The 11,088-nt window shown below is 30.0% G+C and overlaps 1 protein-coding gene across 1 annotated transcript; it reads right to left on the bottom strand.

The window, feature by feature from the left end:
• Positions 1-961: 961 nt before the first annotated feature.
• On the bottom strand, positions 962-3,119 carry LOC109788342 (NAC transcription factor 56). The gene is made up of 3 exons (XM_020347037.3): positions 2,771-3,119; positions 2,334-2,641; positions 962-1,967 (listed from the first exon to the last, which is right to left on the bottom strand). The coding sequence occupies exons 1-3, from the start codon at positions 2,952-2,954 to the stop codon at positions 1,365-1,367; spliced, it is 1,095 nt and encodes a 364-aa protein (XP_020202626.1). The 5' UTR covers positions 2,955-3,119; the 3' UTR covers positions 962-1,364.
• Positions 3,120-11,088: the final 7,969 nt, after the last annotated feature.

Below are 11,088 nucleotides of genomic sequence, written 5' to 3'. Positions count from 1 at the left end.
TTGTGAATGATGATGGGTTAATGTGAGACTTTGGATGAAGGGAGGAATGTTGTGCCCAAAGAGTGGGTATCCTCCAAAGTCCCACATTGGAGAGTCTTGAAGGGAGGAATGTTGTGCCCAAAGTGTGTGGGTATCCTCCAAAGTCCCACATTGGGTAGTTTTGAAGGGAGGAATGTTGTGCCCAAAGTGTGTGGGTATCCTCCAAAGTCCCACATTGGGTAGTTTGAAGAAGGGTAGTGGTAGATTACTACTATAAATAAAGGGTGAGGGTTTGTGTTTAATCACCACAACAACATAGGTTCCAATGGGTGTATTGGGGACTTGGGTAGTTGTGTGTCATGAGAGGGTTTTCAAGTTTTTCCAGAAAACTTGTGTATGAAGGTTTCCAAGTTTTTCCAGAAAACTTGTGAGTGAGAGGGTTTGCAATTTTGTCCTTGTAAAAATTGTAAGTAGAGAGAAATAAAATGAGTTTGTTTTTGTTTCTCTATTTTTGTGTGTGTGCTTCCGCTGTGGCTGTTTGAAGGCTGCTTCTTTTCCCAACAAATTATTTCATAACAAACAAATTAATATCGCATACTTTATATGTGTTTATTTACTGATACACATGTTCCAACTCAATTAGATTCGTCGGGAATAATTCTGAGAAAAAGGATAAAGATGTGAATATGATTGACGACCTTCTAGCTAGGTTACATGCACAGACGTGATCGAGAATTCGGTATACCATATATTATTCTTAAACAAATAAAAATCTCGTTATAGTAATTCACAGATAAAACCAATTAGAATTAAATCAATATATATGAAGCTCTTGAGAGAACAATACACAATACATTGATTACAAACCACAGTAACCATTTTGTTTTTTAATTCATATATCAATAGATCGTGTTCGACAGTATATATGATTTACAGAAAGCTCATTAATTTGTATCCTAAATCGAGGTATATATATAACAGCTGAGTTGAAATCTTTTATCTCTTTTGAATATTTGTACATGAAGAGCACACCACCATTTTTTTATTTACATACCAATAGAACAAGCAAATATCTATATATGTGTATAAAGCTATATTTAAGTTGAACTAAAAATATCCATGGCCTCACCTTTCGTGTTGTTATTGCCTGCAGCTACCTCCAATGGATGAGTTCGAAGTTTGATGAGGCCCATCTAATTGATCAAACTCTAACAACTTCTTTCCAAATTCCTAACAACCAAAATCTCAATATCCCATTAAAATCTTTACAATTTAATTAATTGGCAGCATTAAGAGAGTATATAGTGTAAGGTTCCACCAGCTGAGGATCATATTCATATCCTTCTTATATATTTTCTTCATCAATAAATAAACCATATATCGATCTAAGCATACCAATTCATTCCTGGTATTTGATATGTTGTCCTTAGTAATCCATCTCCTAATGATCCCAACATTGATTGTTGGTGCAATGAAGGGGTTTGAGGGAGCTGGTTGAGCAGAGTGGCAATAGAGTTAGCAGTGCCATTCTCTTGATCAGTCCTCACAACACTTCCATGATTGTTATCTCCACTTTCCAAATTGAACCTTTTGTTCGATGAGGACGTGCCAGCCACGTCCTCATCGTTCCAATACAGCGACGAGAGTGTCCTTTTGGAAGTGTTTGAAGAGTGAGTCATGGTTGGCACAAAAGAGAGCTCTGGCTTGGAGTTTGAGCCCCCCAACTGAGATGACATGGCACCAGGTGTGGTTGTGCTTGTGTTCATCATCATCCCTTCCAACAAGTTCTGGTCATTTTCCAACAATGCACTGTTGTAGCCTGTGGTGGACATCTTCGAAAGATGAAACCTCGCATTCATGTGGCTCAGGTTCATCGAAGGAGGAACCCCTCCAATCATGTCTTCCATTGAATCTTCCCTCTCATGCTCCATAGGAGACCTATGCGTGTTGCTCTTCTTGTAGATTCGGCACAGCACCCAATCATCAAGCTAGACACACACCAACACAAAATTCACAAGCACAAAATTCAGCAATCCAAAGGGCCAAAGAAAAAGGCGACATAATACTAACATAAACAAAACAAAAACACAAACCTCAGATTCCACATGTACTATTATTCTTCGATCATAATTAGAATTTTACTTTAGTGACTTGTGTAATCCTTTAATGCTAAACCTTATTACACATATTATTGAAATAAAATTGTAATTCTGATAAGGGTACAAAACACTTTTTAAAACATTCAATAGGAACTCTTCATGTCAACACATCTTTATATGATATTAAGATGTGGTAAGATGATGAAATTGTATTGAACGTGTGACATGCATATAAATTAGATTATAATGAATTACCCTGAGAGAGTTTTTCTTGTTGCCCAAGTCACAGCCAGGAGGCCTATTGTTAGGCTTGTTATCAGCAAGCCTATACTCATGCATGATCCAATTGGTTTTGATACCTCTTGGGGGCTTCCCTCCATAGAAAACCAAAGCCTTCTTCACCCCAACCTTTTGGGTTCCTCCAGAGGTCAACACAGGCTTATCAGTCCCCGTCGCTTTCCAATACCCAGATGTGGCCGCCCTGTTTGGCCTCGCCCCGTTCGGATACTTCCTGTCCCGAGGACTAAAGAAGTACCACTCCTGCTCCCCAAACGTGGCCTTAGCTGCCAAGCCAAACCGCCAAAAAAGAAAAGAAGAAAAAATATAGCACAAACAAAAAAATAAGACAAACCCATTTTAGTTATGAACGTAAAGTTTGATTCTTTGTATTGATTGGAGGAAATTGAACCAACCGGGTAGCTCCCACGGATCGAACTTGTAGAGATCAACCTCGGCGATTATGGCTACCGGAAGAGGAGCAGAAGCTGCTTTTTTCTTGAGGTAGTGAACGACGAGCTCCTCGTCGGTGGGGTGGAAGCGGAACCCCGGTGGCAGGTTGGGTTGTTGCGAACCTGTGGATGAGTCGGTGCTCTCCATGGGCACGGAAGAAAGCTTGGTTTTTGTGTGTGTTTTTTTTCCAGTGAGATGGGTTCTTTGTTTCAAGTGGTGGTTATATGTTATGGCTATGGCTTGTTCCACAGAAGAACATGTTATATGAGTTGGGACGAAATGTTTTTGTTTTGTTACCCCACATAAGAGTGAGGCCCATGTTTTATACCGGTACGGGGGCGGGGAGTGATCCCCTGCGCGCGGGTTCATTTTGCGATCCAATGGCGTGGCGACGTGTAGGGTTTGAGGGGCATTTTGGTATTTTCCGTGAGAGGGTTTCAGGTTGTGGAGTGAGGTGGCGGCGCGTGTATGGGGGAGGGAGTGGGTTTGCGATGATGACGTGAACTGGAATTCTGGCCGTTGAGAGGTTGACACGTGGGATTCCAAATGAAGGAGGGGTTGACACGTGTGGGAGCGAAGGGTTTTAATTTTCACTGGAATGGAATGGAATGATAAGTGTGGGGTGTGGCAGTGAAGATAAGATTTTAGTCTCCTCTTGCTTTTGTTGGGCCAAGAAAATTACCGTGCTAATCAAGTGGGGCCCATCCCATAATCCCACTTTCAACTTTCAAGTTTCGACCATGGCAATGGAATGCTAACAATACATCATTATTAGTCATGCCATCGTTCATCATAAACACTCTCTAATGCCTTTTTATTTTATCTTCTTCTTAATGCTTTCATGCATATGCACTTGCTTCCCAACATAAACTAACATCTTGGTAATAATTAAGGTGCTACATACAAAGAAAAAAAATTAGTTTCTATATCATTTTTTTAACTTTTTAATAAATAAATAAAAACTATTCTATTTCAATTATATTTTACAATTTTTATTAAGGGATCAAAAATATAAAAGGAGTATATCTAATTAATATGAAATGTAAATGATATATTAAGAAATTGTACAATAATTGTTATGAAATTTAAACTATTAAAAGAAAAAAATTCTCAAAAATATAATATATTGGTAATAAAGTGGTATTCTCTGGTAGTCTGGTCCCATTTTGTTTCACATTTAAAATTTTGATATGAGACTTCAAAAAATATGATATAAAAATAAATAATGAAGCATCTCAATATACCATTAAATCTTTTGAATTTTTATTAATAATTAAAATATATATTAATAATTATTAAGACTATAATAAAATAAATTTAATATTATATTAATATTGTTGAACCACAATCAAATTAAAACACACCAAATAAAATAGAACAGGAAGAATATATAGAAACACGTTACTCTACATCGATCTGTCCTTTTCTGTTTAATGTTTTAATAAAAAGAAACATTTATCTAATTGTCATTTTATAATATTAATACAATATTAAATATGTCATTAACTATTTATTATATGAAAGGGAAAATATAAAAGGAGTTCGAATGATAGAAAATTTAGTTGATATTTATACTATTAATTAATAAAGATAATAGATTATATATATATATATATACACATTTTGTTAACTATTTTGTTTCTTAATTTTTAAAATATTTTTTCTCTCTCTCTTATTTTTTATTCAGTTTTTATTATTTTTTATCTTTATTTCTTCATAAATTTATTTTTCAAGCTTCTCACACTTCCTAAATACCTATTCAAAATTTTCACATTCTCTAATCATTAACTACTCACACATATTTAATTTTGATTATTATTTATTATTTGTTTTATTTTTTCATTAAAATACACAAATGCACGTATTTTTTACGCTTGTAAAAGATAAAAGTCACGTTAAGAAATTGTATGATAATTTATATAAAATCTAAAATAGTAAAGAAAAACTTTCTCAACGGAGAAAAGATAAAAAAAAATTATGCCATCTTTGTAATAAGTTGGGTTATGGAAATATTAAGTGTATTATTTAAAATAAAAAAGATATCCTATTTTAATTATCATTTGACAATTCCCATGAATTATTAAGAGTATTATATCATTATAAGTAAAAAATATAAAACGAATACATTATACAAGTGAGAAAAGTCTAATTAATATATGAAAGATAACAGAAATATTAAGGATTTGTATTACAATTTTTATAAAATAATTTAAAAAGTTAATAATATTTTTTTAATATCTTAACAAAAGTCTTAAACATCAAATAAAATGAGATGTGAAATAAAATTAAACAGAGAAGGTAATATACAGTATATATCTGGTTAACTATAAAAGAAATTGATTGTCCTATTTCCTGAATTAGGATAAGCTAATTAAAACCGCGTATAATAAATAATGAATAGTAGGGTTGTATGATTCAATAAAAAAACAGTGTTATATGATTATTAGATAATTATATTTTTTTAAAAATATTTAGTTAACAATTCAATATTTGTGTTAATATGTATGAACAATATTATTGAGAATTATTAATTTTATAAATAGATTTTAATATCTCAATAAAATAGTTTTAAACTTTAATAAAAGAATATTATATATGAATAATATGAATTCACATTTTAAAAAAAAAAAAGCAACTTTAAATAATAAAGTATAAAAATATAAATAGTAGTTTACGTGAATTATATTCGGAGCAATGCACATTATAATATAAATAGTAGAAACTTTACGTATTTAACTAATAAATTATGTGATATCATATTTATGGTGATGTAAAACAATTTTTATATAATACGAATATTTTAATATATGTACTATATATATATATATATATATATATATATATATATATATATTAAATATTATATTAAATGTTAAAATAAAGTACTTTGATAAACTATAGAATAATTTTGAATTATATAAAATTATGTATACTTGAATTTATTAATAAAAATATCAAATATAATAGTTACAATAATAAAATTTTATTATATAAAAAATTATTAAATAAATAATTTCACTATCTTGATACATCTAGTGTTATCTGGTATGATTGACTCTCTTTTTCTAATAATTGCACATAAAAAAATATTAAAAGATTATAGATATATAATTATTTAAATAAGATATAAAAATTTATTATTTTTACATTTAAAGAGTATAATGATTTACTAAAAAATAAAGACTAAAAATGATTATATACTTTAATATTTTCTTTATTAATAAATATAGATATATATTTAATATATATATATATATATATATATATATATATATATATATATATATGTCTATTAACCTTTTGGTGAGGTAGAAATTAAAAGCTAAATTAGAATTACCCTAATATTATTTATTAAGAAAAAAAATGTTGAAAGTTATTCAATTAAGACATACCATGTTAGTTTATCACAATATATTATTAAATGTTTTTCCTATTATTTTCGTCTTTATAGGCTATATATACTTTATATGTTACTATAGAAAGCATATTCCATTTATATTAATTAAACACTCCTTACTGTTTGCACGAAAGTGGCTTGAGTTAAAAAGGAAAATCTGATTTATTTTATTTATTTTTGATTTTGATATTTCTGATTTAAGATTGGAATTCAAATCATAATGATCTAGATCCAGCACATATAAGTCATAGCGTTCACCATTGCTAATCAATAATTAATTTTCAACTGCAATATTCAACATCGTGAGACTTATTATTATAATTAAATTGTTGTCACAAAAGATTAGGGGTCTGAAATTCAACGTACACAATTAAAGTATTAACTGCTTAATTAATGATTAAGGGGTCGTAAAAATTGAAAATTGAAGTTGAAGAAGGAAGACCCAAGAAAATCTACACATACAAATGTTTGAATTTCTTTTTGTTTAATTTTGATGTTTACTAATTAAATATCTTCATGTCCATATCATTAAGGATTAATTTCGTTCAAGATGTACATATATTATTGAAGTAAAATTTATTTACATACACACAATTAAAAATTGAATAATAATCCTTTGTTAGAATTAAAATATATTAAATATGTTTCAAGATAGGTTCCATTGTAATGATTTTACTATTATGTTGTCAAATTATGAGAAAAAGTCTCTCTCTCTATATATAGAGTTGGTGGGGGAGGGAATCTTAATATATTAATTAACAGTTGTATTTCAAAATCCTATGATGGCTTTGACTTAGGGAGGGTGAAGTTGATGTACATGGGCACACACATGAAGACAAAAAGTTGCCATTGCATACAATGATCCAATGGATGAGGTCCCAAAATTCTTCAAAGAGGAAAAACATATACACTATGATGGGTGGGGTCCAAATGCTAATTCCATGACCGACCAAAGGGTCCCATTGGGAGTCACTTGCTACAGCTAGCCCATCACTTGACACCAGATGGAGCTGCCACAAGGTGAAAATATCATCCTTACTTGTCACCCTAACCATGTCTCACACCAACATCCATGTTAACATGATAAATATATATACCTCAAACCTAAAGTTGTCATTGGTTTTTATAATAAATATATAAGTAAAAAAATATATATCAACGATGATATTTGGTCTATTACTATATAGTAAAATTATTTTACATTATTTTTAAATTCAGATTTAATAAAGTCGATTTCATGTTGGGGTATAATATGCATAAATTTATTGTTAACATATATCTCAAAATTGTTTTTTTATTGATTTTTATAATAAAAATAAATTATATTAATGATGACATTTGATTATGTAAGATTATTTTACACTATTTCTAAATTCATATTGAGAGTTGAGATAAGATGGATAAAATTTTGACTTTTAGCTTTGTGGTGCATTATATAATTGCTGGGGGTAAAAAATAAACTCATTCTATTGTGTATGGGGATTGTTGTGGTAAGTGTAGATTAGCTCACCCATCGGTGTTTGTCTAATAATCCCACAGATCGAATTCATGCCTATTCATCACAACAACCTTGATTAGACTATGATGTGAATTAAAATTAAAAAAATGCATGCACACTTGTCGACACTTTTTTCTCTTTAATATTCTCTTCTTTTATAATGTTTTCAGAAGAAAAAGTGTAAATAGGAATATACAAACTATTTAAAGGACCATCATATATACTTTGTGGAACAAAATTACATAATACAAGTCATATATAGCTCCCTTCGTATTGGCATTGAGAAAGGGAATTTATAATATAATTGGATCATTTTATAATAAGTTGAGCAATGTTTTAATATTTTCCATTTTTCACCCCACAACTATTTCTCATAAAAGGCATTTTTACTCAAAATATGATTTAGTATTAAATATACAAGTGTTTCTCCTATTAGAATTTCGGATTACTACATGCATTTTAAAATACATAAGGGTCATTTAAGGGTTTTTTTTTTATAAAAATGAAAAAATAATTTGATGAGTGAAATAATTTTATTAAATTATATTTATTGTTTTTGTAAAATAAACACATACAAATTAAACTCAAAAACCATCATATATTAATTTTTTTAGGCATAAAATTGAAAAATAAGATATTTAATATTTCATTGAAAACTTAAGATTTTACTTAATATGATTTTTTTTTGTGTTAAAACACCACTTATATTTTGAAATGGAAGAAATATAATATGCCATTTTTTAAGAAATTAAGGTCTTATTTGATTCTAGATTTTGAAAGTCGTCATTTTTAGATTTTAAAAACAAAAGATCAAAAAATAATTTATTTCCACATATGTATGTTTTAAAAATTATTTACGAAACCGCGGCTGTAAAAGTAAGAAGAAGAAAAATAATTTAAACTATTTTAATATTTTTGTTTTACATTTTGATGGTATTTTGTCATAAAAAATATAATATTTTTAATCTCGTATAACATGTAATTAAGAAATATTGATGTCTCATACACATTTTTAAAGACTGTTTTTGAAACATTTTTTTTAATGAACAAACTGCTATTCTATTTTAGTTTTAAAAAATATATTAGAATATTTTTGTGAGTATATCTATTTATTAACAAGATCGTTTGACGCTAGAAGTGAAATTTTCCTAATGGACCTATTAACTTTCAATTTGATAAGTAAAGTTCTTGGTCAGAGAAAGTACGGTTAAACTTCGACTAATCACTAAGAAGGTTTTTTGGAACTAGTAGAGTTGAATTTTCAACTAAGGTTGAAAAAAAAAATTACACTCACAGGTTTTTTTTTTTTTTTTTTTTTTTTAATTAGAATGTGTTAGTTGTGAAGTCCCACATTGGTGGGTTTCTTTTGTAGCTTCATACTTGGCCTATTAAATAAGGCTTAGTGATCTCCTTTTATACATCTCAAAATCTCTCTTCTCTTTATTTACTTTGAAAGATTTCTCTTTATAGTAATATTCTCTTATTTTAAGCAGTGAATTTTAGAGTGAAGAGCGGTGTAATTTCCTCCTTTAGTAAAATTTTTCTATTGTGATTATTGTCTCTTTTTGCCATTATTTTCTCATATCTTATTTTAGTTGTGAGTTATTTTGTTACTCTAGTAACCAACAGTGGTATAAAGTTAATAGGTTATCGATATTATTCTGCTATAATGCACACTAGCTAGTATATGCTTTGTGACTGCAACATTGTATGGTCTATCACATCAGAAAAAAGTTTTTCTTTTTACTAGATATATAGTGTTGTAGTCTGAAAGTGCAAATCTAGGGAAAGTTATGGCAAGGAAAGACTTGGTATTTAAGTGTATTCATTAGTGACCCACCTCTTTTCCTGGAAACTTACCTAGTGTGTATTGGTTCATGGTCTACCATCATTGTTCTAGTAGGCAGTACTAGAGAGAAAAAAATTAGAAAGAAATCATGACAACAAAATATAAGATAAAGAAGTTTAATGAAAGTAATTTCTCCATGTGGAAGTTAAAGATAAAAACAATTTTGAGCAAAGACAAATTGTCTTGGTACAATTAAAGGAAAACCCATGAATATCACTAATGAAAGATGGGGAGAAATGGATGACAATGTTGTTGCCAATTTGCATTTAGCAATGGAAGGTTTAGTTTTGCCTAGTGTTGCATAGAAGAAAACTGTGAAGGAGATTTGAGGACACTGTCATAAAGTTGTATGAGGTCAAGTCACCTCACACCAAAATATTCTTAAAGTAAAAACTTTATACTTCTCGAATGAATTAGTCCACATCGATAACTAACTACATCAACAATTTTAATACACAATTTTCTTGACTTACAACATCAAATTTCAACATAGCAGAAAATTAATGTGCAAAGTTTCTACTTCAGAGTTTACTGGATTTGTATGATCAACTTGTCATCAACATAAAACATAAATATGTCATGGGTTGTCTATCTTTCAAGGATGTTGCTAAAGTTATTTTTGAAGAAAAATACAGACAATAAAATAAGGAAGATAGGTTAGAAAATTATAAACAAGCAAAAGCGTTAACAATTATGAGAAGGAGATCAATGGAACATGGCTCTAGTGGGAGTCAAAATCATGGTAGATTGAAATCTCGAAGAAGGAAGAATCTTGAATGTTACAATTATGGCTTGAAGGGACACATGAAGAAAGATTGTAAGCATAAGAAAAGTGAAGGGAAGAACTCAAAAGCATCAACCTCTTAAGGTTTCATTGTGAGTGACTCAAATGATGCAAAAGTTTTGTACAGTGAAGTAGTAGTGAGTTCTAGAGGTAGGAGATAACTCCATGATTGTTGGATATTGGATTCAGGTGCAACCTAACGCATGACTCCACACCAAGATTGGTTTTGCACTTATGAACTATCTCGGGAGGATCCGTGCTCATGGGAAATGATCATGCCCTAGAAATTGCTAGAGTTGATACTATCAAATTGAAAATATATGATTGTACTACTTGAACAATTCAAGGGATATGACATGTGAAACGCTTGAAGAATAATATATTGTCCATTAGGCAATTGGATGACCTCAAGTGTAAGATCCACATTAAAGGTGGAATCTTAAAGGTAATTAAAGGTAATCTGATAGTGATGAAAATAGAGAAGGTCATAACCAATCTATACATGTTTTTGGGAGATACATTGCAATAAGCAAATGCATCAATTGCAACAATAAGTGAAGAGGAAGTAACAATGATGTGGCATCATAGACTTGGTCATATGTTAGAGCGAGGCTTAAAAATTCTTGCGAAAAGTAATCCCTTGTTAGGCTTCAAAACGGTAAATTTATCATTTTGTGAGCACTATGTGACAAGCAAGTCACATAGATTGAAGTTTGCAAAATATTTTGTATCATTCATTAATGATTACTCTAT

This window comes from Cajanus cajan, chromosome 10 (assembly GCF_000230855.2).
Source record: "Cajanus cajan strain Asha chromosome 10, NIPB_CcT2T_4, whole genome shotgun sequence".
In the NCBI taxonomy this organism is placed as follows: Eukaryota; Viridiplantae; Streptophyta; class Magnoliopsida; order Fabales; family Fabaceae; genus Cajanus; species Cajanus cajan.
Note: the sequence above shows the minus strand (reverse complement) of the source record. Positions and strands in the feature narration are given on the sequence as shown.

Coding starts and splice junctions, on each gene's coding strand:
- LOC109788342 (XM_020347037.3), bottom strand. CDS start 2,954: ATGGAGAGCACCGACTCATCCACAGGTTCGCAACAACCCAACCTGCCA. Junction 2,642..2,770: donor CGATCCGTGGGAGCTACCCG/GTTGGTTCAATT, acceptor TTGGCTTGGCAG/CTAAGGCCACGTTTGGGGAG. Junction 1,968..2,333: donor ACAAGAAAAACTCTCTCAGG/GTAATTCATTAT, acceptor GTGTGTGTCTAG/CTTGATGATTGGGTGCTGTG.